This window comes from Sciurus vulgaris, assembly GCF_902686455.1.
Source record: "Sciurus vulgaris genome assembly, chromosome: 9".
Classification (NCBI taxonomy): domain Eukaryota; kingdom Metazoa; phylum Chordata; class Mammalia; order Rodentia; family Sciuridae; genus Sciurus; species Sciurus vulgaris.
The window spans coordinates 31585017-31611295 of record NC_136469.1 but is presented as its reverse complement, the minus strand read 5'-3'; the positions used below and the strand labels follow the sequence as shown (position 1 = coordinate 31611295).

Genomic DNA, 26279 nt, shown 5'->3' with positions numbered 1-26279 from the left:
CTGATAGCTCTGCTGATGAAGGAACTGCCGATTAAAAGAACTCCAGTAATTTCCTTTTTGGGGGGTGGGTGACGGTGCTGGGGATTGAACCCAAGGGTGCTTTACCACTGAGCTATATCCCTAGCCCTTTTATTTTTATTTTGACAGAGTCTCGCTGAGTTGCTGAGGCTGGCCTTGAACTTGCAATCCTCTGGCCTCAGCCTCCTGGGTCACTTAGATTACAGATGTGCATCACCACACCTGGCCAGTAATTTTCTTTTTAAAGAGGACTCTTAATGCCACACGGCCAGAAAGGCTGCAGGGTCCTGAGCAGGGTGCTGCCTGTGGAAGCTGGTAGAAGCCCCAAGTGAGCCATAGCCAAGAAGGACCAGGGAAAGAAGGGGGTTAAAGGGGTGAGAAAAAGAGTAAAATGTTGGGGGTTGGAGGTATAGCATAGAGCACCATTAGTATGCATGAAGGCCTGGGTTCCATCCCCAGCACCAAAATCAAAACAAACCAAACAACAACAAACAAACAAACAAACAAAAAAAAAAAACCACACAAGCAAAGTGTCAGATGAAGGGAAGAACTCAAGACTATTCAAGGGGAGACCAGTGTTTAAATCTTTTTGTTTGTACCATGGATTGAACCCAGGGTTGCTTAACCATTGAGCCACATCTCCATCGGTTTTTATTTTTATTTTTTATTTTTTATTTTTTTTCAGACAGGGTCTGAAAAAAAGTTGTTTAGGGCCTCACTTAGTCACTGAGGCTGGCTTTGAACTCACGATCCTCCTGAGCTGCTGGGATTACAGGTGCGTGCCACTACACCCAGCCTGTTGTCTGAAACTTAATGGATCAAGAAATCTAAAGTGTGCTTTGCCTAGAGAAAATCCCAGGAACCCTTGTAGAAACAGGAATCACAGGGGTGGCCAAGGGAGAAAACCAAGCCCTTTCCTGGGAAGAAGTCTTAAAAATAATAATGCCACAAGCAGCAGGACACCTTCGATTGCAAAAGAAAGGACCAAATGTGACATCTTGCTCTTTAATCATTTGACTCTTGTGCCTATGGTTTCCTCCTCCATCAGACAGCTACCGAGTGAGGAATCTCGATGTGGGAGGTATCAGGCAAGCTGGACCTGGAAACCAGCATTCTCTGGGAACGCCAGGCACCCCTGAGAAGGGCCTCAGTGCATTGAAAAATACTGGCATCAAGACCCCCAAAAGAAGCATGGGCCATCCAAGCATGTGACTATGGATATCTAAGTTGTGTTTGGGTTGGCCAACAGTCCATATTTGAATTTGTTCCTAAATAAAAAAGCATCATTTATCTTTATTTTATAATACAGTATCAATTTTATAACATTATCTCTGTATACCCAGTCAGATCAAAGTTCTGGCATCGTGAGATGGTTACACCAGCTGTCCTTTAGCACTGACACCCGCCTAATTCAGTCACTAATACCTAATGCCTTCGATGTGCAGGGCCTGTGATTCAATTCTGTTTAATTTGGACGGTTTCCACTTATTCAATCCTGAGAATAGAATCAGAAACTGGTCCAAATGCATCTCAAATGTAATAGGAGCCTTTTCTCCCACATTTAAGCCTTAAAATTTTAAGGGAAGAAACACAAAGATATCCCATATGGAATTCTGTAGTGGTTTTTCAGTATGCTACCTTTCCCAAAAAACTATCATTCTAAGTCAAAATTTTCCAAGTCTGGCCTTAGTTTTAAATATGATTTACTTTGCAAATGTTGGAACAGAGCCCCTTCTTCCATTTGCAAGTGGAAATATTTTCTCTTTCCACCTTTAAAAGCCCTAAGAGAGTGTGGTACATATGTGTGTATATGTAATCTAAAATGTAGTCGCCTTTAAATGTGCTTACAGGGAGTATTTTTAATGGCCCATTTTAGCATGAGTCATATTAGTGAGGAGTGGGCAACTGTGAGTCATATTAACAAGCAGGGATTATCTAAGTATTGCTCTGTGCCAGTTCTGCCATGAGCAGATTTTTCAGGATGAAGATTTTGAAGATGAAATAGCATGTTAAGAGAAGTGGATATTTTGGTACTGGCTCTATGACCCCTGACCTTCAAACCCATCTGAAAGATGAGACCTTTACTCCATCCCTTTTAAATGAAGAGCTATATGGATTTTGGTCTAAAATCTTTGTTGTAATATAAGCATTTTGTTAATCCAAGCATATTGCAAAGATGTCCCCAATTTCAAGAACATAAAGTAATGGAAACTCTGAGTTGCACAGAGATCTAGGATTGAGGAATTGTGTACATGACCCTCAAGGGGTTATTCCTCTGTGGTCCTCCCCTTGTTAGGGAGGGACCTTCTACATCATTGCTATTAACATGGGAGTGTAGCAGCCTGGTCAGAAGACCATGTAATCTTGGCTCAGAAAATCACACTGGAAACAGTGATTTTAGAAGTAAATAAATCAATAGGATGGATCTCATTTTGCTCAAATCTGCAATAGTGGGGAACCTTGAAATGCTTTTTTTTCCAAAAATAATTGATTTTGAATGATCCATTCAGATATTCATTCAGACAATATTTCTTGCGGACCTTCAGGTGCTGGAGACACAGAGATGGGTGAGTCATAGTCCCACAGGTAAGGTGTGGCCTAAGAGAGACATGTATGTACACAGAAAGTCATGATCCATTGGAATCAGTCCCTGCACTGTGCAAAACCACAGGGTTCACTCTCAGCTTAAGAGCAAAAGGTCCAACTTTCTGGAAAGGGTGATGTATGCAGATGAATTTGTAAATGGCTAGAGTTTGAGAAGTTCAGATAATTGAGTTTATATTCAATTAAAAATAATTAGCTCCTTATCAGTAATTAAAAAAATTTGAGAAAAACTTTAAAAGTCAATAAAAATATATGTAAGTTTAGAAATGGGGTGCGGCTCAGTGGTAGAGCATATGCCTAGCACGTGTGAGGCCCTGCGTTCAATCCCTGGCACCAAAACAGGGGGGAAAAGAAAAGATATATCTATAAGTTTATGTCCACAAATAATTTAAACTTGCCAAAGTGTCTAAGACAAGGCTGGGTGCACAGAAGACCACAAGTAAGGCACACAAAGTAGAATTGGGAGATGCTGTGGTGATCCCATGAGAAACGGAAAATAAAGAAGGTAGTGAAATACAGTAGGCTCACATGAGACACCTCTGTAAAGAAGCATCCTCACATCCTTTATCTGACTCTTACCAGAATCAAGTGAGGCAGGAACAAGCAAGGCAAGCACCTGAGTAGATTCCTCAGGGTCAGAAAGCTAAGGTGGCTCCCACACCAAGCTCTTCGTCCTTGGGGTCACCTTGTCCTAGAGAAGGCCCTGCAGAAGCACTGTGTACCATCCAGCCATGACTGACAGCCATTCTCGTCCTCCACCACTGGCCTGTAAAGGTGATCATTTTCACATCTCCCTGAGCCAGATGTTGCCACTGAATATCCAGAAGCTTCCCTAACAACAGGCTTCAGCTTTCACGAATTCTGCATCCGAGGTTGGTGTATTGTTGGTAAGAAGCAGACCTGCCCTTACTGCAAAGAGAAAGTCGACTTGAAGAGGATGATCAGTAACCCGTATCCTTTTAAAAAGCGTTATACACGTATCTTAAATGTCTAGGGATGTGCTCTTCATTATCTTTGTAGAGTTACAGCAGAAAACTTTTTGTTGTCTCTAGCAACCTATTTCAAAACATTTAAAATCTCTTTTCTTGTCTGTGCCTACATGATTAATATTCTGGTGAGGGAATATTCCCCAGTATCCTACTCTTTGTGTTTATCTTTTCCACATTAAGGGATTTAATGGAAATCTGATGAGACAATGTAAAAGATAAGTAAATTCTACAGAAGAATAATCCAGACAGATGGACGAATAGATGGACTGATATTTAAATGGTTGGGCTGAATAGGTGGGCACCTTTATCAATAGAAAAACTGGGAAATTTAAAAGCACCAAATGTGAATTAGACTATAGAGGAATATTTTTAGGGTGTACCAAACTTGATTACCACCAGAAAAGAGTAGGTTTCTCCCCACCCTGGATTTTAGCTTTTTAGATTCCTTAGCATGCCTAATCTCTTAGGCTAGACCCTGGTGATAATGACATTGACAGGAAACAGACTCAGCTCATGGCAAGTCCCCCCTTATGCAGAAGGGCACTGAGGGCCTCTGCCGCATACTCTCTTTCCACAAGACACACTTACTAACTGTCGCCTAACCCTTTCAAGCTAAGGAAGCAGCCTCCTTGCTCCTGCCTCCTCAGCAGCCCTGACTGTCTGGTCTCAGGGTGGCTGCCGACAGCAGTGCACCATCCCTGGCACAGCAAAGGTGGAGACTGCCATGTTGGGCATGAGAACAGGAGGCAGCATCCGGGCCTTTGGAGCTCAGGCCATGCTGTGCAACAGAGACCAGCTCAGCAGCCACCTGATCCACTCACAGGCCCGGCCTGCAGCTGAAAGTCAGTGCCGCTGCAGCCAACTCAGGGCTGACGGCGCAAGACCCTGTCCCCTCCTTCCTTTCCATCCACTGTCCCTGATGTAGATGAGGAGAGAGTCCAGAACAGCTTCCAATTCATAACTTGTAAGACTGCAATATGCAAACCTTGGTTATAAAATTAGTGATGATAGCTGGGCGCAGTGGTGCACGCCTATAATCCCAGCAGCTCCAGAGGCTGAGGCAGGAGGATGGCGAGTTCAAAGCCAGCCTTGCAAAAGCAAGGCCCTAAGCAACTCAGTGAGATGCTGTCTCTAAATTAATACAAAATAGGGCTGGGAATGTGGCTCAGTGATGGAGTGCTCCGGAGCTCAATCCCCAGTACCAAAAAAGAAATTAATTAATTAAATAAAGAGACACTGCCTCACTATTTTGCCCAAGTTGGTGCCAAACCCCTGGGCTCAAGCAATCCTCCTGCCGCAGACTTCTTAGCAGCTGGGTCTGCACACAACACCATGACAGCACAGGAAGAACTTTTAATTGAGCACATAGAATTAGCAAGAAAGGAAACATTCATTATGCTCATTATATTTGCTTATTATATTATATATTTATGAATATTTCTGTTACTTGGTTGTATATAGAACAGCCTCCTTAACAGAGTCTCAGCTGGGAACGCACACATTTTTTGTATGGACAAATACTGGATTGGCTTCGATATTTGGTGGCCTGGCAACCTGTGGTCATAGGAGTAGTTCAAGGCATTAACTATTCACTAGGACTGGAATAGTGCAGCGGACTTACCCCAGTAGCAGTGTACTGCATGGCTGAAATATTTTAAAATCCTTGGTACTGAATTTAATATTGATACTCCTTTTTAATTTTAGAGATGACCCCAAAAGTTCAGAAAACTAAATAAAATTTGGCATTACCCTTAAAGCAATTTATCTCTGTGCAAAGAATTAAAGAGAAGCTTAATGGTGGAACAAACGAAGTGTGCTTTCACATCTTCCCTATTACAGTTGTTTTCTAGAAACCCATGCATGCGACACATTGGTTACACCCGCCTGTGGTTGATATCAGTCTCACCTGTAAAGTGTTTCAGACATTTGCAAAGAACTTGTCACATAAGCATGGAGTTAGAGTCAGTGCCACCTCATCAGTTCAGTGTCTTCAAAGAAGCTAGAACTGCTCAGTTACCTGTGGCTTAGGGATTCGGTCTTCTCTGCTGTGTGCTTGTCCATGTGGCAACTCTGCACCCACAGAGCACTTACAGAAGGCATGACTCCCAAAGCTGGCGTACCTGCTGCCACGCTTCCCCGGTGGACCACAGCTGCCCTGGGATCCTCGGGGCTGCCAAATGCTCTGAACCACCCAAGCGCTGCTCTACGGGGGAAAGAGTCACTCGGCTTCAGTGTTACTCTCTGCGTGCTCGCCCACACGCACGTGTGCACATACACAAGGACACTGTGTTAGCTTATGTGTTCCTGTGACCAAAATATCTGACATAAACAACCTGGCGTAGCTAAGGTCTATTGTGACTCACAGCCTCAGAGGTTTCAGTCCATGGTTGGCTGGCTCCATTGCTATGGGCCCGAGATGAGGCAGAATACGTGGTAGAAGGGCATGGCCTGGAACTCACCTTACGGAAATTAGGAAGCAGAGAGAAAGAGAGGAAGGAGCCAGGGATAAGATACAGTCCTGATTGGGACACCCGCAGTGACATACTGCCCCTAACCATGCCCCGCCTACCTCCTCCAGCTAGTCCATTCAAATTATTAATCCACCCAGTGGATAATCCACTGATGAAGTTAGAGGCTTCATGATCCAGTCATTTCCTGAAAGCACCACTGTGCACATTACTGCATGGGGACCACGTCTTCCACACATGAGCTTTTGGGGGACACACCAAATCCAACCCTAGCAGACAGAGGTCATCATTCTGTTTCTGTACCCTACTGTTATTTTTTTCATACCGGAAATCACAGCATACTTTTATTACTTTCTTCTACTCCATGAAGGCAGGGAATTTTATATGTCTTGTTCCCTATCAATTTGACAGGAGAGAACAAAATTAACTGAACATGGAACAACAGTCGGAAAGAATTAGCCCAAGAATGACAGGCTGAACCCCCAAAATTGTTAACATTACTGTTATTTATTAAACAGTCAACACTACATACAGAACACTAGACACCTACTCTGCGACACTTGAGAACACCTACTCATGCATCACACTTGCATGAAAGAGGAAGGAACACATCAACTGTTATTTTCCTCATCCAAATATTGGCAGTGTTCTTAGTGTTATTCAAAGTTCTATATTGATGTGTATGCAGAATTATACTATTCTACCATTATGTATGAATATTCCCATAAAAATTTTAATCCTTTCCCCAAATTTCAACGCCATAGAACTGATTAAATTATTGCCTGCTCATAGAATGGAATACTACTCAGCTATTAAAAATGATAGTCTCCTCTCAAAAAACTAGAAATAAAACTTCCATATGATCCAGCAATCCCACTACTGGGTATATAGCCAAAGGGAAGAAAATCAGTATGTTGAAGATACTGCACTCCCATGTTTACTGAAGCACTATTCATAATGGACAAAATGTGGAATCAACCAAGGTATCCATCAATGGATAAATGGATAAAGAAAAAGTGAGACATACACACAATGGAATACTATTTAGCCACAAAAATCAAATTCTGTCCTTTGTAGCAAAATGAACAGAATTGAAGAATATCATGTTAAAAGCAAAGTAAGTCAGGAAGAAAAAGACAAATACCATATGTTCTCACTTATATAGAGAAGCTAAAAAGTTGATCTCCTAAAACTGGGGGTATAGCTTGATGGAAGAGTGCTTGTCTGGCATGTGCAAGGCCCTAGGGTCAATCCCTAGCACCAAAAAAAAAAAAAAAAAAAGTTGATCTCCTACAAGCAGAGAGATTAGTGTCTGGAAGGGTGTGGAGGAGAAAGGAATGGAGAGAGAATGGTTAGCAGGTACAGGGGTGTATGACTCGTGTTCTATAGCACAGTAGGATAACTATGGTTAACAACACTTATTTGTGTATATTTAAAAATAGTAAGGAAGATTTAAATTCCTCTAATGCCAAGAAATAATAAACATTTGAGGTGATGGATATTCCAATTATATGCTGATCTGATCATTGCACATTATATACACATATTGAAATATCATGCTGGACCCCATACATATGTACAATTACTAAGTGTCAATTGTAATATGATGGCGCATGCCTATAATCCCAGTGACTTGGGAGGGTGAATCAGGAGGCCATCCTCATAAACTTATCAAGGCCCTAGGCAACTCAGTGAGACCCTGTCTCTAAATAAAATACAAAAAAGGGCTGGGGATGTGGCTCAGTGGTTAAGCACCCTTGGATTCAATTCCTGCTACCCAAAAAAAAAAAAAAAAAAAAAAAAATTTATCATCAAGAATCAAGATAACTCACGTGAAGATTTCTACCTGTTGGGAATTTCCTTCTTCAAAGTTCAGTGCTTCATTATTACAAGGACATCACCGTTCAGGTTACTAGATTTAATTATAATTCATTTCTTACTCAGCACATATTTCAATAATTCAATGCTTCAATATTTATACTATGCATATTCAAGGGTTAAGGAGATAAACCAAGTTTTTTGAGCTTAACAGTCCATTGACAAATAAAAGACCTCACATTTGAATAAAGCACTAAAAGTTAGTTTTTCTTCCAAAAAAGGAGCTCTTACACTGATCACCGATGTATTTGCCACTTGCCCTTTTTGGACAGCTGCATGGGGGTAGCTTCTGGAACCCTTCAAACTCTGCGCAAGTAAAGCAATGGAATTCAAAATGGTCCTTGCAGTTCAGAAATGTGAGATAATCACTAAATTAGTCAGAATTCCATTATTGCAGTGAGTATCTGAGATAAGCAACTTAAAAAAAGTGGAAAGGTTCATTTTAGCTCACAGTTTTGGAGGTTTTAGTCTTCCATTACTTGGTCCCATTGCTTTGGGGTCTGTGATGGGGCAGTAAATCACAGCAGGAAGCACATAGCAGAGAAAAGTACTCACCTCCTGGTGAGCAGGAAGCAAAAGGAAAGAGGACAGGGAGGGGTCAGACTCCCAAATCCCCTTCAAGGACACACCTTCCGTAACCCACCGGCAATCTACTAGGTCCCAACGCCTGAAGACCCCGACAATCTTTTCTAAAATTTCTATCGTGAACATATTCAACATTGTAATGAGAAAAATAAAGATTATTTTTAAAGGAAATCTTAAGCCTATCAATAAACTTTGAAGCTATTTATATTTCTGTTCATATTCTTTTTTTTTTTTTTTTTTTTTAAGGCAGGGTCTCATTATGTTGCTTAGGACTGAGGCTGGCCTCAAATTTGCAATCCTCCTGCCTCAGCCTCCATGCCATTGGGATTCCAAGCATGTGCCACCCCTCCTCTTAGAGCTAAATATATAGATCAAGTCAATGTATCTCTGGTTCTCACAATAATCAATGTGGTGCTTAATACAGGCAGTAGGAAAGTAACGCAGAAAGTTCACTGCTATGTTGGGTTTCCTTCTGCTGAACCTACCTATGTTTTTCCTTAGGCTGGATTGTGTTTCCTCCTCCACACTCTCCTGGGACTTTGTATGAGAGAGAAGCAGTGTGTGAGCTCTCCAAGATTAACACCTGATGTGCACTGAATGAACTTAATTCCTTTGGGTAATTTTGTGAACAGCGGGGTTCCTTTTATCCCTCTTTACTGATTTAAAAAAAAATATATATATATATATATATATACACTTACAATCTATAATACATAAAGACATGTATCACTTCCTGAAAAATCACAATAGCTCACATCCACAACAGGTGTCCTTGCCACCCTGCACCCGGAAAACGGTTCCCATTCTCACAGGCTTGGAACCCTGCCCTTCCCACCCTTCCAGAAGGAATAGTAACCCAGGCGCATGCGCTCAGTGGATTACACGTCGCTGCCTCCCGTACCGTGGGCACCCTTGAAGGTGGAGGTGACTGTCCCTGTTTTGAGGACAAGGAAACATGTGGGTCAGGCCAAGTTACTTGTCCAGGATTATACATCTACTCTCTCACTCCAGAACCCAATTAGCCTCATAAACCTAGTTCTGGTTGAGATTTGAGCAGGGGTCAAAGGTGGTTCACTCCCTTTTGAACATAGTTCTCAGCAAAAAAGCAACTGCACAAAATCAGTAAAGAGTTCTTAGCAAAGAATGCTCATCAGAATTTAATGTTATTAAATCTTGATTACAGAAATTAATATATGGCAGAATGATCTTCAAATTATTGTTGACTGAACTATTTCTGAGTCATGATAAAGAACCTCTAGGTATATATTTATTCAAAAAATATATTTCACTCACATGGATTGTTTAAAATTTTTCAAAAGGAAAAAAAAAAAATGGAAAGTTTCCCCACCCCCCCAATTGGAAACAAGATTTTCAAAGAAGCCAGGTGTAGCTTCTACAGATGTGGTGCTCATTTGTAATCCCAGCAGCTTGGGAGGTTGAGAAGGGAGGATCACAAGTTCAAAGCCAGCCTCAGCAGTGAGGCCCTAAGCAACTCATCAAGTCCCTGTCTCTAAATAAAATAATTATAAAGGCTGTTGATATGGCTCAGTCATTAAGTGCCCCTGGTTTCAATCCCTGGTACAAAAAACACAAAGACTTTCAAAGAAAAAAAAAAAAAAAAAGGCAGCATGTGGCATGTGAGGGAAGGAAGAGCCAGAGTTATGAGATGCTGACTAGAAATTAACAGGAGGAAGCTCAGGGTCCCATGTGGGAGACTTCCTTCAACTTTCTCTAAGTATTTTATTACCTCAATAGTTTTGCTTTAATGGCAAGACACAATCTAGTGTTTCTTGCATTAGACACACACTTTCAAGTAAATATGGCTGGAGAAATCCATTATGTACTCAAGAAGTCAGACCCCGTTCACAATGAAAATACCCTCCAGATATTCTGTATGCTGAAAAATTGAATGGGGACACATGGCCCTTTCTCTAGGAATAGCAACAAGTCTGGCCTAGTGTCCTCAAAGACTTCTCTTTGTTCCTCTTGAGATCAACTGTACAGAAAGATGTGAGGTGGATGGAACAGAAAATGCTCCCTGTGAGAGCAGTGACTGAGATTGGGGGTCCCCGATGACCTCATGGCTGTGGCATGCCTGGTGCCTGGGAAGGTTTCTGTGCAAGGGCACAGGATGCTTAGCTGCCGTGGCAATGCCCTGCATGAGGAGGCTCTGTGCAAGAGTCCTATCAGCTCTTACCCTGATCTCAGGCACACAGCTCCTGGGAACAGAGGAATTCTTATGCTAGACAACCACAATGTTTCACCAGCTCCACTTCTCTGCTTCTCCCCTTCCTGCCCACTTTATGGTAACTTTTAACAATGGACTTTCATGAGAGCTACAAGAAGTTCCTAACATGGCACTTTGCAACTGTGGATTTCAACTGCAGAAAAGTTACACAGATGTTCTAGTTTTTGTAACTTTCCACAGAATAATGCTTGCATTGTCTTTAACCTGTTAATAAGACATATGTGAAGATTGCTGTCCTAACTCTTCAGCTCTGCATCTCCATCAGAGAGCAGCACTCCACCTGATCCCAGCTGTTCATCTTCAAAATCTGCCTGTGTGAATCTTTATTTTCTAAACCCTCTTTGCCCCTCCCTGGAACCAGAACTCACAAGTGTGGCCGCACTGGAGGCAGCAGCTCCCTGTAGCTACCCTGGAGTCTCTTCACAGAAAGCCAGCTCACTTGAGACAATCGTGTGAAATCTTTGGTGCCTCTATGCTATTTGCTGATGAACCAAACCAGTTGCCACGGATCATTCAGATACCAATAATAGAATCGGATCATGATGACAGTATAGAATTTTTTTAAAAAAAATATTTTTTCTAATCTGGTAGCAGTTTTTATAAACCAGCACTGTAGATAAAATTTGCAGATTTCGAAGTTTTAGCAAACAAGTCCTCAAATGACAATACGTTCCAGTGGCAATATAGTTAGGTCAGAATGAACTTAATTACAACAATTAGAGACCTCAGCGAGGCGGAGACTGGACTGTGGTCCAGGAACCTAAGATTTTATTGCAGTTCTTAAATTCATCCAAAAGCTTTCCTGCTGAGCTTCGTCGCGGGGCCACTCCAAGTAGGTCTTGGTGTTCATGATCTTCCGCAGCTTACAGAAGCGCTGGGGGATGGCCTTTTTCTCAATGGGCTCCAGAAGAACAAGAATGGCGGTGTCGTTGTTCTCATCAAAGAGACGGAAGTGGGAGAAGTCCAGTTCGTACTTGCACCACTCGCTCCTCACGAAGTTCTCAGAAAGCACAAACACGGTTTTGTGGCTCTTCTCGATGGAGTCGATGATGTTGTCGATGATCCACTTGCCAGGGACAAAGTCCCGCTTGTGAAGACACAACCTGAAGGGGGGCTCCCAGTTCTCCAGCTGCCGCACCATGAGCTCCTCCACCCAGTAGGCGTCCCGCTCGCTGTAGGAGACAAACGCGTCATAGCAGATGTCCCTGCAGGGCGCTTTCCTGGGCTTCCTTTTTGCCTGCAGCCAGGCCCACATCATCTTCATGTACCACACACCATGGAAACGGTGGCACAGGCCCCCAGTGAGCAGGATCAGCAGGAAAAGGGCGCAGCACACGCCAGACACCAGCGCCGCCCTGTGGCACTCGGAGACGGAGAGCCGGGCGTCCAGGATGCGCTGGCCCCGCACGTGGGATGGAGAGTCACACAGGTAGGCATCTGGCCAGTCCACCAGGACCTGGGCCAGAGCTGGCTGCTGCTGAGTGAATGACAGGAATTCACAGGAGCAGATGAAGTTGTTACCACCAGCCTCCAGAGCCTTCAGCCTGTGAAATGAATCAAGTTGCGCCTTAGAGAAAGTATTTATTGTATTCCTGCTGATTTTCATGACTAGTAATGTGGGTAAGGAGGAAGCATCTGGTAGACTCTTCAGCTTATTTCTAGAAATATGAAGTTCTTTGAGTTGAGGCAAAACTAAAGAAAATGAATTGAGATTATTATTGCTAACATCTAAAATTTCCAGTGTCTGGGGAATGCAGTTGGTTAAAGTGTGTATCCGAGTGCTGGACAAGTTCAAGTATTTCATCTTTTGGGGCCACTGACAAGCTTCAGGCATAGAATGAAAACTGTTCTTACTGACGTCAAGGTTGGTCAAGTTTTTCAGAGTCAGCAAGATCTCTCCAGTTTTTTCTAATGACGTCAAATGATTCTGCCTTAAAATTAAGGTCTGCAGGGAGGGCCAGCCATCCTCACAGGCTGAATTTTTCAAGTATTCTTCAACCATCAGATTTTCACTGAGATCTAAGTATTCTAATGATTTTAAATGTTGTGAAAATAAACAAGGAACCAGAAAAACCTTACTGTTCTCCACTGTGATTCTTTTAATTCTTTCAGTGAGTGGATACACAGTTCTCAGATCATAAAATAAGTAGAACTTTGGGATATGCAGCTTCCGTATAGTGAATGTTTCCATTTTATCTGGAATTTTAATTTTCTCTACCTCAGATTCAGGAAAATCACCAATTCCATTAAGAGTACAATCATCAAACTCCACCTCTACCAACCCAGAAGCGTAACTCAACAGTTTCACAATTTCATTAAAACTTTGATCAGTGATGTCCACATTTCTAAATGTGAATTTTTTAATCACTGGATTGGTTTCACGGATGGATAGCCCTGAAAAGCGGAACGTGTCCAAATCTGTATCTCTCAGTTCCAAATATTCTGCCAAACTTAAAAGGTCTACAAAAATCTCCAGCAGTAAAATAGGCTGCTTCATATGAAGGATCACATGACTGATGTTCTGAATTGACTTCAAACTTTGGGGCTCATAACTCTGGAGACCTGATGCAATGATCTCAAGTTCCTCCAGAAAGGCGAGTCCAGCAAAATCTATTCTCCGAATCTCAGTGAAGGTGTAACTATTTCCTACCCTGAGGATTTGCAAATTTGTGAGGTGAGAAAAAAGAGATGTTTCCCCAAGGGTTATGTAAGGATTTCTCAGTAAGTTTAAACTTTTCAAGGAAGAAAGGGGCCTGAACCAGGAGGATGACAGATTAGATAACTGATTATCGGATAAATCCAAATGCTCCAGATGGCTTAGGGAAGAAAAGGCGTCTTCCTGAATTGTGCTGATCCCATTGGACTTCAGCATCAAAGCCTGAAGGTTGACACACCCCTGCAGATCAGCATGGCCAATGTAGGTGATCTCGTTGTCGGACAGGTCAAGGCTTCTCATGGCTGCTGTGAGCCCGGAGGGAATGGAGCTGAAAGACCTGGAGCGGCCATCACAGACACCAGTGGGGTCACAAGACAGAGGAGCCGGAGCTGGAGAACCTTCTGTGGAGAGGAGGATCATGGCCCCCAAGGCCCACACCATCCACAAAGCCCGAGGCATTGTCCAGTGATTCCACCTACAAATAAAAGAGGTTCCAGTGAGTGATTGTGTTTGACAACACAACTGATTTTTGAGAAATGCTTTATCAAGCATCACACACACACACACACACACACAAGAAATAACAGAGAGGCAAATGGAACATATGAATGGGAATGAAAAATGAATTCCCTGACACATACAGCAGAAGAAGCAGGTATTTGGACACTACACAGAGACTCAAAGCCCAACCATGTAGGAGTGTGGAGAAGGCCTCAATAAAAATGGGTTAAAAGAACAATCAAATGAATTTCCTTGCAGGCATGAACAAGCAAGCAGTTTAAGAAGTGAGCTAGGCTTCACTGTAGGCACTTTTCATCACCTTTTCCTGAACTGGAAACCCTCTTCTCTTTGAGTATGCTTCTTCCCTACCTCAGTGCCCGCTTGGCACATAAAGAACTCACAGAACCACACCACCACTCTCATGGACAACTATTCACTGAATGGAGCTCCAGAAATAGCATGGCTCTGATCAAAAGAAAAAGGTTTCATGGGCCCCACCTGCCTGTGCCTACTCTTTGGAGGCAGGATGGATGTTGGGAGCCCCAGGCCAAGCAAAGTACCTTGCTGAGTGGAGGGACACTCCGACCATCCGAAACTTCTGTTCCTGCAGAGAGGTTCAGAAAGCAACGTTCAAGCCTGAGTGAGTTGTTACAATGAATGCAGAGGAATAAAGCTGTTTACACCACAACTGTTGGCTTATTTTCAGCCAGGAATCCAAGTTTTCTCTCTGCCCACCTTCTGGGCCCTACATCCTTCCCGAGCTTCCTTCAGTGCCCCTATTGCTTGCATCTGGGTGCCTTTGTCTGTATTTATTTAACTAACTCAACACATTTTTTTAAAAAAATATTTAACCCCAAAGACAAAACTTTTTTTGGAAAGAACTTACTTTCCACCTTCACAGAATCTAAGACATCATAAGGACCTGGGTTATTCAATTGACAGCCATTGAGAATTTAATTGCTGTTGGAGACAGAATTTTTATGCCCACACCAATAGCATTGCTTTGAATTCCCTCATCTGTCTAGATAAATGGGTCATACCATGCATCTTTATTCTGGATTTTCATTTTCTGATCAATTTTACTGAGGTATAATTAGTATTAAAAAACTGCACATAATTAATGTGCACAATTGGGTGAGTTTGGACACAGGTACACACTCATGGTACCATCGCCACAATACATGTGATAAACATATCCATCACTTCCAAACATTCCTTCACTTTTTTTATTTCCTTGCAGTTTAGGATTGAACCCTGGGGCACTCTACCACAGAGCTATATCCCCAGACCTTTTTAATTTTTTTATTTTGAGACACTCTCCATAAGTTGCTGAGTTGTCCATTGAGACAACAGAATTTCCCCCCTTTGTTCCGTTAATAAATTGTGGTGATTGCACTGATCAATTTTAAAGCATTAAGACAATATTGACTTTAAAAAAACAAAACCAAGTTAGTCCAGATGTATTGTCCTTTTCATATATTACTGGATTTTACTTAGTAATATTTTGTTTAGGATTTTTGCATCGATAGCAGAAACAAATCTGCCCCGTCAATTCCTTTCTGTTGACGTTCTCATCTGGTTGCATTCACTGGGGTCACCATCTGGTAGTTTTGTTGTTGTTTGTGTGCTTCATTTTGTGAAGCAGAGTAAATTTATTTAACAGCTATAGAACTATTCAGATTTTCTTTCTCTTAGTGTTGGTAAGTTGTATTTTTCAAGGAATTTCTATTATTTTCTAAATTTTCAAACTTTTTACAGTGTTTTTATTATTGTAAAGTCTACAGGATTTAAAGTGTTAAAAAAAAAACTTTAGATAAATTAGAATTTATCTAAGCAAAGAATGATTCGTGAATCAAGCAGGGCCTGGAAGCAGGGTTGAGGGTAGGATTAGAATGAGCAGTACTGTGAGCGGTTTTATAGGCTGAACAAAGAAACAAAGTAGAGGAAGCATCTGATTGGAGTGGCTATAGCTAGGCCTCTTCCTAATATGGACATGATGTGATGAGGTATTTGCCTTATATGGGCGTGTCTAATCATCCAGCTGCCAGTGATTGGCTAAAGCTTGGCTGTTTGTGAGTGGCTGACACACAGCTACTTGTTATTAAAAATGCTCTATTAGCCGGTAAGGTTGCCTATAATCCCAGCGGTTTGGGAGGCTGAGGCAGAAGAATCGTGAGTTCAAAGCCAGCCTCAACAACACAATGAGACCCTAAGCAACTGAGCAAGACCCAATCTCTAAATAAAATATAAGAAAGGGCTGTGGATGTGGCTCAGTGGTAAAGCGCCCCTGGATTCAATCCCTGGTACCACAAAATAAAACTACTGAGTTAGATTTGGGTTTGTAGATGTACTAAGTTAATTTTCAGTTTGTCATACAGGAACACAAAGTATGGAGACAGCCTCCAGCTTATTTTATTTAATGAAATGAGGTCCTGTTTTATTCTTTCATGAGTTATTTGTGCCTGCTTTTTTTTTTTTTTTCTTGATTGTCTTTCCATTTTCATTAGCATTTTCAGTTCTGACTATACAGATCATCTACTTTCGATTTCATTAATTTCCACTGTTCTGTTACTACTTCCTCCCTTTTGCCTTTTCTGGATTTATTTTGTTGTTCATTTTCTAATTTCTTGTTTGGTGATTAACTGTAAGCTATTATTCAATTTCAAAACATTATTCAATTTCAATATATGCACTTAATAAGGTTAGAAATTTTCATTGAAGCAATAGTTTTGCTGCATGTTTTTTAATGTAGTTTATTCAAAATTCATTTTAAAACATTTTCTAATTTCTACTCTAATTCTTTTATGACCCCTGGTTTATATAGAAATGTAGGTAGTAATTTCCAAACATGTGGGATTATTTTCCTTTTCTTTTTCTCTTTTTTAGGTTTCTTTGTCATTGTTTTCTACTTTAGTTGCTTTATGGCAAGAAAAAACATACTAAGTATGATTTAAATCCTTTAAAATGTACTGCACTTTGTTCTATGGTCCAGGATAGGGTTAGGTTTGTTGTACGTTCTGTGGTTTCAACAGTTGTTGGAAACAATATTTATACTGGTCCATCAAGTCAGCTACATTAATCATGCTGTTCATATTTTTTCCTCTTCTCTACTGACACATAATTGTATGTATTTACAGGGAACGGTGTACACTAACGAGCAAACATATTCCACACATGTATACTAACAAATCAGTATATTTGGGATATTAATTGCTTCAAACAACATTCTTTGGGGTGAGCATATTCAAAATTCTCTCTTCTAGTTATTTTGAAATATACAGTATTACATTGTTAATTAACTATAGTCACCCTACTGAACAGAACTTATTCCTCCTGTCTTACTGTAATTTTATTCCCACTAACTAATCTCTCCTCCTCACCCTCTCCTGCTGCCCACCCTCCTCAGTCTCTGCAAACACCTAATCCACCCTGTATTTCTATGAGATCATCTTTTTTAGATTCCACAATTAAGTTATAACATGTAATATCTGCCTTTCTATGCCTGGCTTATTTCTCTTAACTTAATGTCACCCATGTTCATCCATGTTGCCACAAAGGACAAGATTTCATCTTTATATAGCCAAATAGTATTTCATTATGTACATATGCCATTTTCTTTATCTATTCATCTGTTAATGGAACTTTGGTTCATATCTTGGCTATGGTGAATAGTGCTGCAATAAACATGGAAGTGCAGATGTCTGTCCGATATACAGAATTAATTTCTTTGGATATAGACCCAGTAGTGGGATTGCTAGATCTTAAGTTTTTAATATTTTGAGGAATCTCCATACTGTTGTGTACAGTGGCTGTACTAATTTACATTTCTACAAAAATAAGTTTATAAGTTTTTCCATTCTCACATCCACTCCAGCATTTTTATTTTTCTTTTTTGTAATTCTGAGGATTGAACTCAGAGGCCCTCCACAACTAAGCCACCCCCAGCCCTCTTTATTTTATTTCAGTACAAAGTCTCACTAAGTTGCCAAGGCTGGTCTTGAATTTGCAATCCTCCTGCCTCAGCCTCCTGAGCCTCTGGAATTGTGTGCCTGGCTTTTTGTTGCCCTTTTGATAACTGCCTTTCTAACCGGGGTGACATGATCTCTCACCATGGTTTTGACTTCCATTACCCTGACAATCAGTGATGCTGAGCAATTTTTCATGTATCTGTTGGTCATTTGTATGTTATCTTTTGAGAAATCAACTCATTCTTTTTCCCATTTTTTAATAATTTGGTTTTGTTTTGGAGTTGTTTTAAGTCCTTATGTATTCTGGATATTAACCCCTTGTCATATGCACAGTTTGCAAATATTTTCTCCCATTCTGTAGGCTGTCTCTTCACTCTCTTGTTTCCTTTGTTGTACAGAATCTTTTTTAAAAAATGTATTTTTAGTTGTAACAAAGCCATTTACATATTTCTGGGGCACAGTTGACATTTGATACATGTGTGCAATGTATATTGATCAAGTGAGGGTAATTAGCATCTCTATCTATCTAACATTAACCATTTCTTAGTATTTGGAGCCTACAAACTCCTCTCCTCTAGTTTTTTATAAAATACATAAGAAGAGCCACACATGGTGGTGCATGCTTATAATCCCTGCAGCTCGAGAGACTGAGGCAGGAGAATCCCGTGTTCAAGGCCAGCCTCAGCAACTTAGTGAGGACCTAAGCAACTTGGCAAGATTCTATCTCAAAATAAAAAGCATAAAAAGGGATGGAGATGTGGCTCAGTGGTGAAGCACCGCTGGGTCCAATCCCCAGTACCAAAAAATAAATAAATAAATAAATAATAAAAATAAAAATAATAAATGGTAAACTGTAGTCACTCTATGGTGCTGCAGAGCAATAGAACCTATTCTTCCTGTCAACTGTCCTTTGGTCCCTGGTATCCAGCTGCCCTCTGCCCCACCCCCCAACCTTTCCTGGCCTCTAGTCATCACTTTGAACTCTTTTTTTCTAGGAGACCAAGTTTGCAGGTTTTAGTTTGATGTAATCCCTGCTTTTACTTTTACTATCTTAATTCTTAAAAATTCTTGCCCATACCAATGTCAAGCAATATTTATTTAATGTTTTCTAGTAGTTTTACAGTTTGGGGTCTTATTCAGTCTTCAGTGCATTTTTGAGCTTATTTTTCTAAATGGGGGGATGGGTCAGATTTCATTCCTCCACATATGGATATCCATTTTCCCAGTACCATTAGTTCAACAGGCAGTCTATGCCTGAATGTTAGTTTTTGGTGCTTTTGTCAAAAATTAGTTGATGTTATGTGGATTTATTTCTGCATTCCCTATTTGGTTCCATTTCAGTTTGTGTGTGTGTTTTTATGCCAATACCATATTGTTTTGGTTACTGTAACTCTGAGGTATACTTCCAAGTCAGGCTGTATGATACCTCCAGTTTCATTCTTTTTGATCAAGATCTCTTTGGCTTGGGCTGGGGTTGTGGCCCAGTGGTAGAGCCTTGCCTAGCATGTATGAGGCACTGGGTTCGATCCTCAGCACCACATAAAAATAAACAAATAAAGGTATTGTGTCCATCTACAACAACAACAAAAAATTAAAATAAAATAAAAAGGTCCATCAACAACAAAATTTTTTTTAAAAATTTTAAAAAAATATTTCTTTGGTTTTTGTGGATCTTTCATGGTTCCATAAAAATTTTAGGATTTTTTTTTCCATTTCTGTGAAGAATGCTGTTGGTATTTTGATAGGGATCACATTGCATTAAATCTGCAGCTTACTTTGGGTAATCAGGACATGTTAACAATATTAATTCTTCTAATTCATGAAGAATCCTTTTCAATCCTCTTATTTCATCTATGTTTTATAACTTTCATTGTGGAGATCTTTTTCCTTCTCAGTTTTAAAAAATTATTCCTAGGTGCATCCATCAAAATACCAGATGAGAACAACTTACAGAGGATATTCTGGGCTCACAGTTTCAGAGGCTCAGTTCACAATCAGCAGACTCCATTGCTATGCGTCTAAGATGAAGCAGAACATCATTGCAAAAAGGCATGGCACAGGAAAGCTGTTCAGCACCTGGCATCCAGGAAGGAGAGGGAGGGAAAAGTCAAGGAGTCAGAGACAAAATGTACTCCCCCAAGGCATGCTCCTGGAGACCTACTTCCTCCAGTCACACCCCTACAGTTCCCACCCAGTTAGCCCATTCAAATTATATATCCATCAACTAGATTAATCCACTGACACGGTAACAACTCTCACAATCTCATAATTTCACCTCTAAATATTCCTGCATTAACACATGAATTTTTTTGGATCTACCTCATATCCAAACCATAACATTCCACTCTTAGCCCCAAAATCTCATGTCCATATCACAATGCAAAATGCATTTATTCCAGCTCCAAGAGTCCCCATAGTTTTAACAGTTCCATCATTGCCCAAAAGTCCAAGTCCAGAGTCTCATCTTAGATTCACAGGCAAACTATGAACCCCCCTTAAAGATAAAAGCAAGTTACAGATACCCAACATATTGTGGCACAGAGTAAATATTTCCATTCCACAATGAAGGAATAGAAGCATAAAAAGAAGGGATGGGACCAAATCCCATCTAGGCAAGTAAGTCTTATCCTCCAGGCCTGGCATCTGGGGTACGTGGTGGCAAGATGTGTGTTCTAAAGGGCTTGGGAAGCCCCACCCCAAAGCCTTGCCGTCTGTGTCCCACATAGCAGAGCCAGGCCAGCTTTCCGGGGCAGATGGTCCACATATTGGTGTCCCTTAATTGCAGTCTCTATTCCAGCTTCAGCGTGACTTTTCACAGCTTCATACATCACCTTCTTTGGGGCGGCCTGCAGGGACTCCAACCCTGCCACACTTTGCCTAGCATCCAAGGCCTTCCTTTAAAATCTTGGTGAAAGTCTCCATGACCCCTCAACACTAGCATCCTGCATGCCTGCAGAACCAATACCACGTGGATGATGCCATCATCTGCCTCCAGCTTGAGCAGCAGCCAGGGCCCTTGGACCATGGTCGCAGTAGCCTCTTAGTGCCTGGGCAGCTGACCCGTGAGAAACAATTTCCTACACACCCCTGTGTGAACAATGTGCCCCCATGTTTTCTTCTCAGACAAGTTTTCGTTTTTCCACCCTTGAATCTGCCATGGTATGTATGGTCTTGCTGATTCCTGAGGACAACCCTCAATCCATCTTTCCTATTGTCTCTATGCAAAGTACTTCTCTTGAGTGGTGGTAATCTCTTCACACCTTCCTTGGCCTGTTTTTTTCTGGCCAAATTGCAAGTTTTAAAAATCTTTGTTTTTTGCTTCAAATGATCACAGTAAACCTGGCTAAAAAATGATAGAAATGCACATGTTACTGCCTGAACGCTGTTTTGCCTTAAAATTTCCTGTGTCACATAAATTAGTTCATCACCTTTAAATGTGGCCTCAGACAAAGTCTCAGACATAAGGAAAATACAGACAAATTCTTTTCCAGAAAGTAACATTAAAAGCCTCTAGTCCAATTCCCAGTTGAGGCCGCATTGCCCTCTGAAAGTTAATGCGCACAATCTTTCCTGGCTGTATTTCCAAGGGCATTCTGATCTTTTGGCTCCCGTCAGAATTGCCCATTAAGCTCTGCTTACAACATACTAAGGCTTCTCTAGCTTGTATTTCCAAACTTTTCCAAACTCCTCCTGCAATCAAGTTCCAAGGGCTTCTGAACCACATGGTCAAGTTATTCTCAGCAAGGACATCATTTCTCAGTACCAGTTTCTGTATCAGCCAGCTTTTCATTGCTATGACAAAATACTTGACGAGAAGAATCTAGAGGAGGAAAAGTTTATTTGGGGATCAGTTTCAGACGTTCAGTCAATCCCATTGCTCTGAACCTAAGGTGAGGCAGAAGAGCATGGCAGAGGAAAGCTCCTCAATTCATGAGCCAGGAAGGAGGGAAGAAGGGAGGGAAGGGGAGAGAGAGGGAAAGAGAGAGAGGAGCCAGGGACAAAAGATAATGCCAAAGCACACCCCCAGCAACCTACCACCTGCCTACAGTTACCATTCGAATTACTAATCCATTAAGTGCCTTAATCCACTGATGGGTAACAGCTCTCATAAACTAATAATTTACCTTTGAACACAAGAGATTTTTGGGGGGACACCTAATATCTAAATCATAGTACTATGTTTCTTGGAGATTTTTTTATATTTATTTTTAATGGGATTGCTTTCTAGATTTTTCAGATAGTTCACTATTGGCATATGCAAATATTAATAATTTTTCATGTTGATTTTATATCCTGCAACTTTTCTGAATTTATTATTTCTAGGGTTCTTTAGGATTTTCTATATATAAGATTATTTTGTCTGCAAACAGAGAAAGTTTGACTTCCTCCTTTGTAATTTGGATTACCTTTCTTTCTTTCTCTTGACTGCTCTAGTTAGGACTTCTAGTACTATGTTGAATGAAGTGATGAATGGTGGGCATTCTTATCTTCTTCCAGATATTAAGGAAAGACTTTCAATCATTCCCCATTTTAGTATGATATTACCTGTGGTTTGTCATATATGATTTATTATTTGTGTTGAGGTACCACTCCTCCTATTCTAATTTGTTCATTTTTTTTTTTACCATAAAGGGAATTTTTATCAAATGCTTTTTCTGCATCTGTGGAAATGATCATATGGTTAGTGTCTTCTTTCTGCTAATGCAATGTATTATATTATTGGTTTGCATATGTTGAACCATCCTCAAGTCCCTGGGATGAATCTCGCTTGATCATTAAAAAGAATTCTCTTTTTTAATGTAATGAATTTAGTTTGCTAGCATCTGGATGAGAATTTTTGTATCTATGTTCATGAGGAATGGTGGTTTTCTTGTTTTGTTGGTCCGTGTCTGGTTTTGGTGGGGTGACGCTAGCCTCCTCGAATGAGTTTGAAAGAATTACATCCTCTTCAATTTTTTGGAGTAGTTTGGAAGGAACTGGTATTAGTACTTCTTTAAGTATCTGATAGAATTCAGCAGGGAAGTCATCAGATCTTAGGCCTTTTTTTTGATGGAGGGCTTTTTTACTGATTCAATCTCATTACTCAATATTGGTGTGTTCAGATTTTCTCTTTCTTCTTTAGTCACTTGAGGTAGGATGAATGTGTGCATAAATTTATCCATTTCTTGCACCTTTTCCAATCCATTGGCATACAGTTTTCACATTTTCTTCATCCTTTCGTCTGCTTTTTGTATCAATAGAGATATAATAAAACTTCCCACTATACCTGGATTTGTCTGTTTCCTTTTAGTTCTGTCACTTTGGCTGTTTTTTAATGGCTTGTTAGGTGCTTATCAACTCAGAATTTGTATCTCTTCTCAGTGAAACTTTTATCCTAGTGAAATGTTCTTTCTAGTAACAATTTTTGGCTTAATGTCTACTTTATCTGAAATTACCATAGGAGCATAGTTCTCTTCGGGTAATTAGTTGCATGCTTTCACTTTAAACCTTTTAGTATCCTTCTAAAACATGTCTCTTATAAACAGACATGACTGTTGGCTTGTAGTTCTTAAGTCCATTCTCACATTTAGTCTGATAATTACAACATACGGTCCTTTTATTCAATAGAATTAAAGGGTTGTTGGGATGTAACTGATTGTACTATGCAGTCTAGTCACACCTACTTTATGTTCTCTTGTCTCTTTTCTTGTCTTGTAAATTTGGGGGTGATTTTTATCATTAGATATTTTTCCCTCTGTTAGTTTATAAATAAAATAGTACCAAAAAAAAAAAAAAAATCACTGATAGCTTAGAAACTTCCAAAACATGCTGTAAACTTCTAGCAACTTTTGTAAAATGAGGATGTTATAAAAAATTTAAGATTCATAAGTTCTTTGCTTGGAACAGGAAGAAATTTAAAATATTGATGAATGCCATTTTTCAGTAAGTCAAGATCTTTGTGTTCCCTTTTTAAAAAATAGACTCTTCTTTCAAGCCAGGCCACCCTACCTATCAGCTGCTCTTTGGTAAAGATGAGACCTTCCACAAGAAAGGGCTGGGGGGAATCAGCAGATTGAATTGTTAACAGCCAGAACACTTTCTCTTTTCTTAACCAATAAAATCAACCAAACACTTTTCTGGTTTGCAAGTTCTAACACTTGCAAACGCTTGTTTTCATGTATAGAAGTTGAAGAAAGTTGTAAGAGGAACTCCAGAGCATTCTTATTTAAACAATGACTGTTTAAATGTTCTAAGGTGCTTTCTAAACAAAGACCCAACTCAAGATACCCTAAGAATAAAATAACGCAGAGGGGACATGAAGCACCCCACAGCATTGAGGCGGGAAACCCTCTTAGGAGGTGTTATGATTTACATATGCAGTGTCCCACAAAGCTCATGTGTGAGACAATGCAAGAAAGTTTAGAGGTGGAATGATTGGGTTAGGAGAGCCTTAACCTAATCAGTGCACTGGACTAACTGTAGGCAGATACCACGTGGCTGGAGGAGGCAGGTCACCTGAAGCAGGTCACTGGGCGTGTACTTTTGGGGTTTATATTTTGTCCCCGGTGAGCAGGAGTTCTCTCTGCTTCCTGATTGCCCTGTCCTGAGCTCCTCCACACCCTTCTGCGGTGATGTTCTGCATCACCTCTTGAGCAGCAAATAAACTTTCCTCCTCTACGTTGTTGCTCGTTCTTTTGGTCATAGCGACTAAAAAGCAGACTAAAACAGCAGAGGAGGGTCCTGGACCACCCCCTGGAACGAACCTTGGAACCTTGCCCACTGCTGCGTCCTGGTGTCTGAGATCCCATCTTAAGTAACCACGACCGCTGACACACCCCCCGGAGGACGCTGGCGTTCACTCGCACTAGCTAGGCGACAGCATTCACCGGCCCTCGTTACCTTCGCTCGGAGCCACTCTGTCAGTCGCAACGGCAAAACGGAACCTCGGAAAACTGGCAGGACCAGGATCACCGCCCACTGTAGCTTCCGAGGCCACCCGCGATCACTCCCGGGGAGTCAGCGAGGTCATGGGCACCAGAACGCTCAGGGTCGCGTCTGAGATTCCGCAGTGGCTAGGGGTATCTCTGCCTCGCCCGCTTCCCTTTCTGGGTGGCCTCTGCTTCTCCCGGGCACCGCCCGCAGGCTGGCCTTCGTTGGTGTCGCGGCTCTCCCTGTTCAGGCGCGAGACTGTACAGAGACCCAAGTTGCGGGAAGCACAGGCGTCCGGAATCCGCTGCCCTCCACGCCGCAATCTGAGCCGGCCGGCTGGGGGCACAGGTGCACCGAGTGGGAACCCTGGGTCCCCTCCGCCCTGCCCGCGGACCCGGGAAGGAGTGCAGAGACCGCGCGCCGGCAGGAACGGCCTGAAGTACCTGGAGAGCCCGCCGAGCCGGGACGAAACCGCGGAGCCCTCGCTGCCCGCCACTGGGAAGTGAGTGAAGGGGAGGTCCGAGCAGCCCGGCGCCCCTCCTACCCGGGCGCGGGAACGCCCACTCCGCGGCAGGAACGCCCACTCTTTGGGCGCGCAGCCGCTAGCGGAGGTGCCTGACTTCAGTGTTCTGCTCACCAGGTGGCAGAGACCCCCTGCCGAGGCCACCTTTCCCACGAGCTCCACCCGGTGACCACAGCCCCCAGGCGAGCCAACGGAGCCCGCGGATCCTGCCCCAAGCCCTGCCCTGTGCCAGGCGGGCATGAGAGTAGGGCGCTGGGGCACTGGTAGGGTGGGGTTGCAGAGCAGGAAAAAGAGAACCCATATGCTAGAGGGCCCCGCCTGGGATTTCCCCAAGTACAGAGGCTGATTTGGCCACCAAAGAGAAAGCTGCGTGCTCAACCAGTATTTTCTTGAAGGGTTGGGTAACCAAAACCTCCATTCACCCTGAAACACACTCCTTAAACCCCATTTCTGATTCTTCTCCATTCTTCGAAGCCAGAATACAAACTCGTGAAGGTGCTTCTCCGCACTCAGCCTCAACCCCAAACCCCTCCAATACTTTATTTACCTGCCACTTTATCTGCAAGGGTCTGCCTCCACGCTGAAATCTGTGCCCTCCGGCGTTAAAATAGTTCAACTAACATCCAGGTCAGCACAGCAACATTGTGCCCACTGAAATGGATAAGGACAGCCCTAGATTCCATCCACCCCCATCTGTGACAGTTCAGAAATCAGGGAAACAATAGGCATGAATATTAAATTGATAGGGAGAACTTCAGTATCCTGTGAAGTCTGATTCGCCATACCGCTTACTGATTGTGCATATTTGTCTCCACCCCTGGCGATTCAGGAGCTGCAGCTGCCTGAGAGACTTCTTTCTTAAGTCAGTATCTCCACTACTCTTCCACATGATTTCTTAGGTATTGGAGAAAATGTCTTTCCAATTATTTTCC

General features: G+C 41.8%; 2 protein-coding genes across 11 annotated transcripts in view; one reads left to right on the top strand and one right to left on the bottom strand.

Annotated features, from left to right (window-relative positions):
* The window catches only part of RNF175 (ring finger protein 175), a 44883-nt gene extending 37156 nt beyond the window's left edge, over nt 1-7727 (top strand). For all 6 annotated transcript variants that reach the window (XM_079153447.1, XM_079153445.1, XM_079153448.1 and 3 more), the window contains 2 exons: nt 3472-3573; nt 5098-7727. In XM_079153447.1, coding sequence (XP_079009573.1) covers nt 3472-3573; nt 5098-5218 — 223 coding nt within the window. In that variant the 3' untranslated portion in view covers nt 5219-7727. The remainder of the gene's footprint in view (nt 1-3471; nt 3574-5097) is intronic.
* Nucleotides 7728-9667: 1940 nt separating this feature from the next.
* On the bottom strand, nt 9668-26053 carry TLR2 (toll like receptor 2). 5 transcript variants are annotated; one of them, XM_079153417.1, is made up of 4 exons: nt 25268-25284; nt 21562-21735; nt 19867-19991; nt 9668-13921 (listed from the first exon to the last, which is right to left on the bottom strand). In XM_079153417.1, the coding sequence occupies exon 4, from the start codon at nt 13903-13905 to the stop codon at nt 11551-11553; it is 2355 nt and encodes a 784-aa protein (XP_079009543.1). In that variant the 5' UTR covers nt 13906-13921; nt 19867-19991; nt 21562-21735; nt 25268-25284; the 3' UTR covers nt 9668-11550. The 5 variants fall into 5 exon arrangements, with proteins under 5 accessions (XP_079009543.1, XP_079009544.1, XP_079009541.1 ...); XM_079153418.1 differs by lacking the exons at nt 21562-21735; nt 25268-25284 and adding an exon at nt 25895-26053; XM_079153415.1 differs by lacking the exon at nt 21562-21735 and having other exon boundaries at nt 25268-25398.
* Nucleotides 26054-26279: the final 226 nt, after the last annotated feature.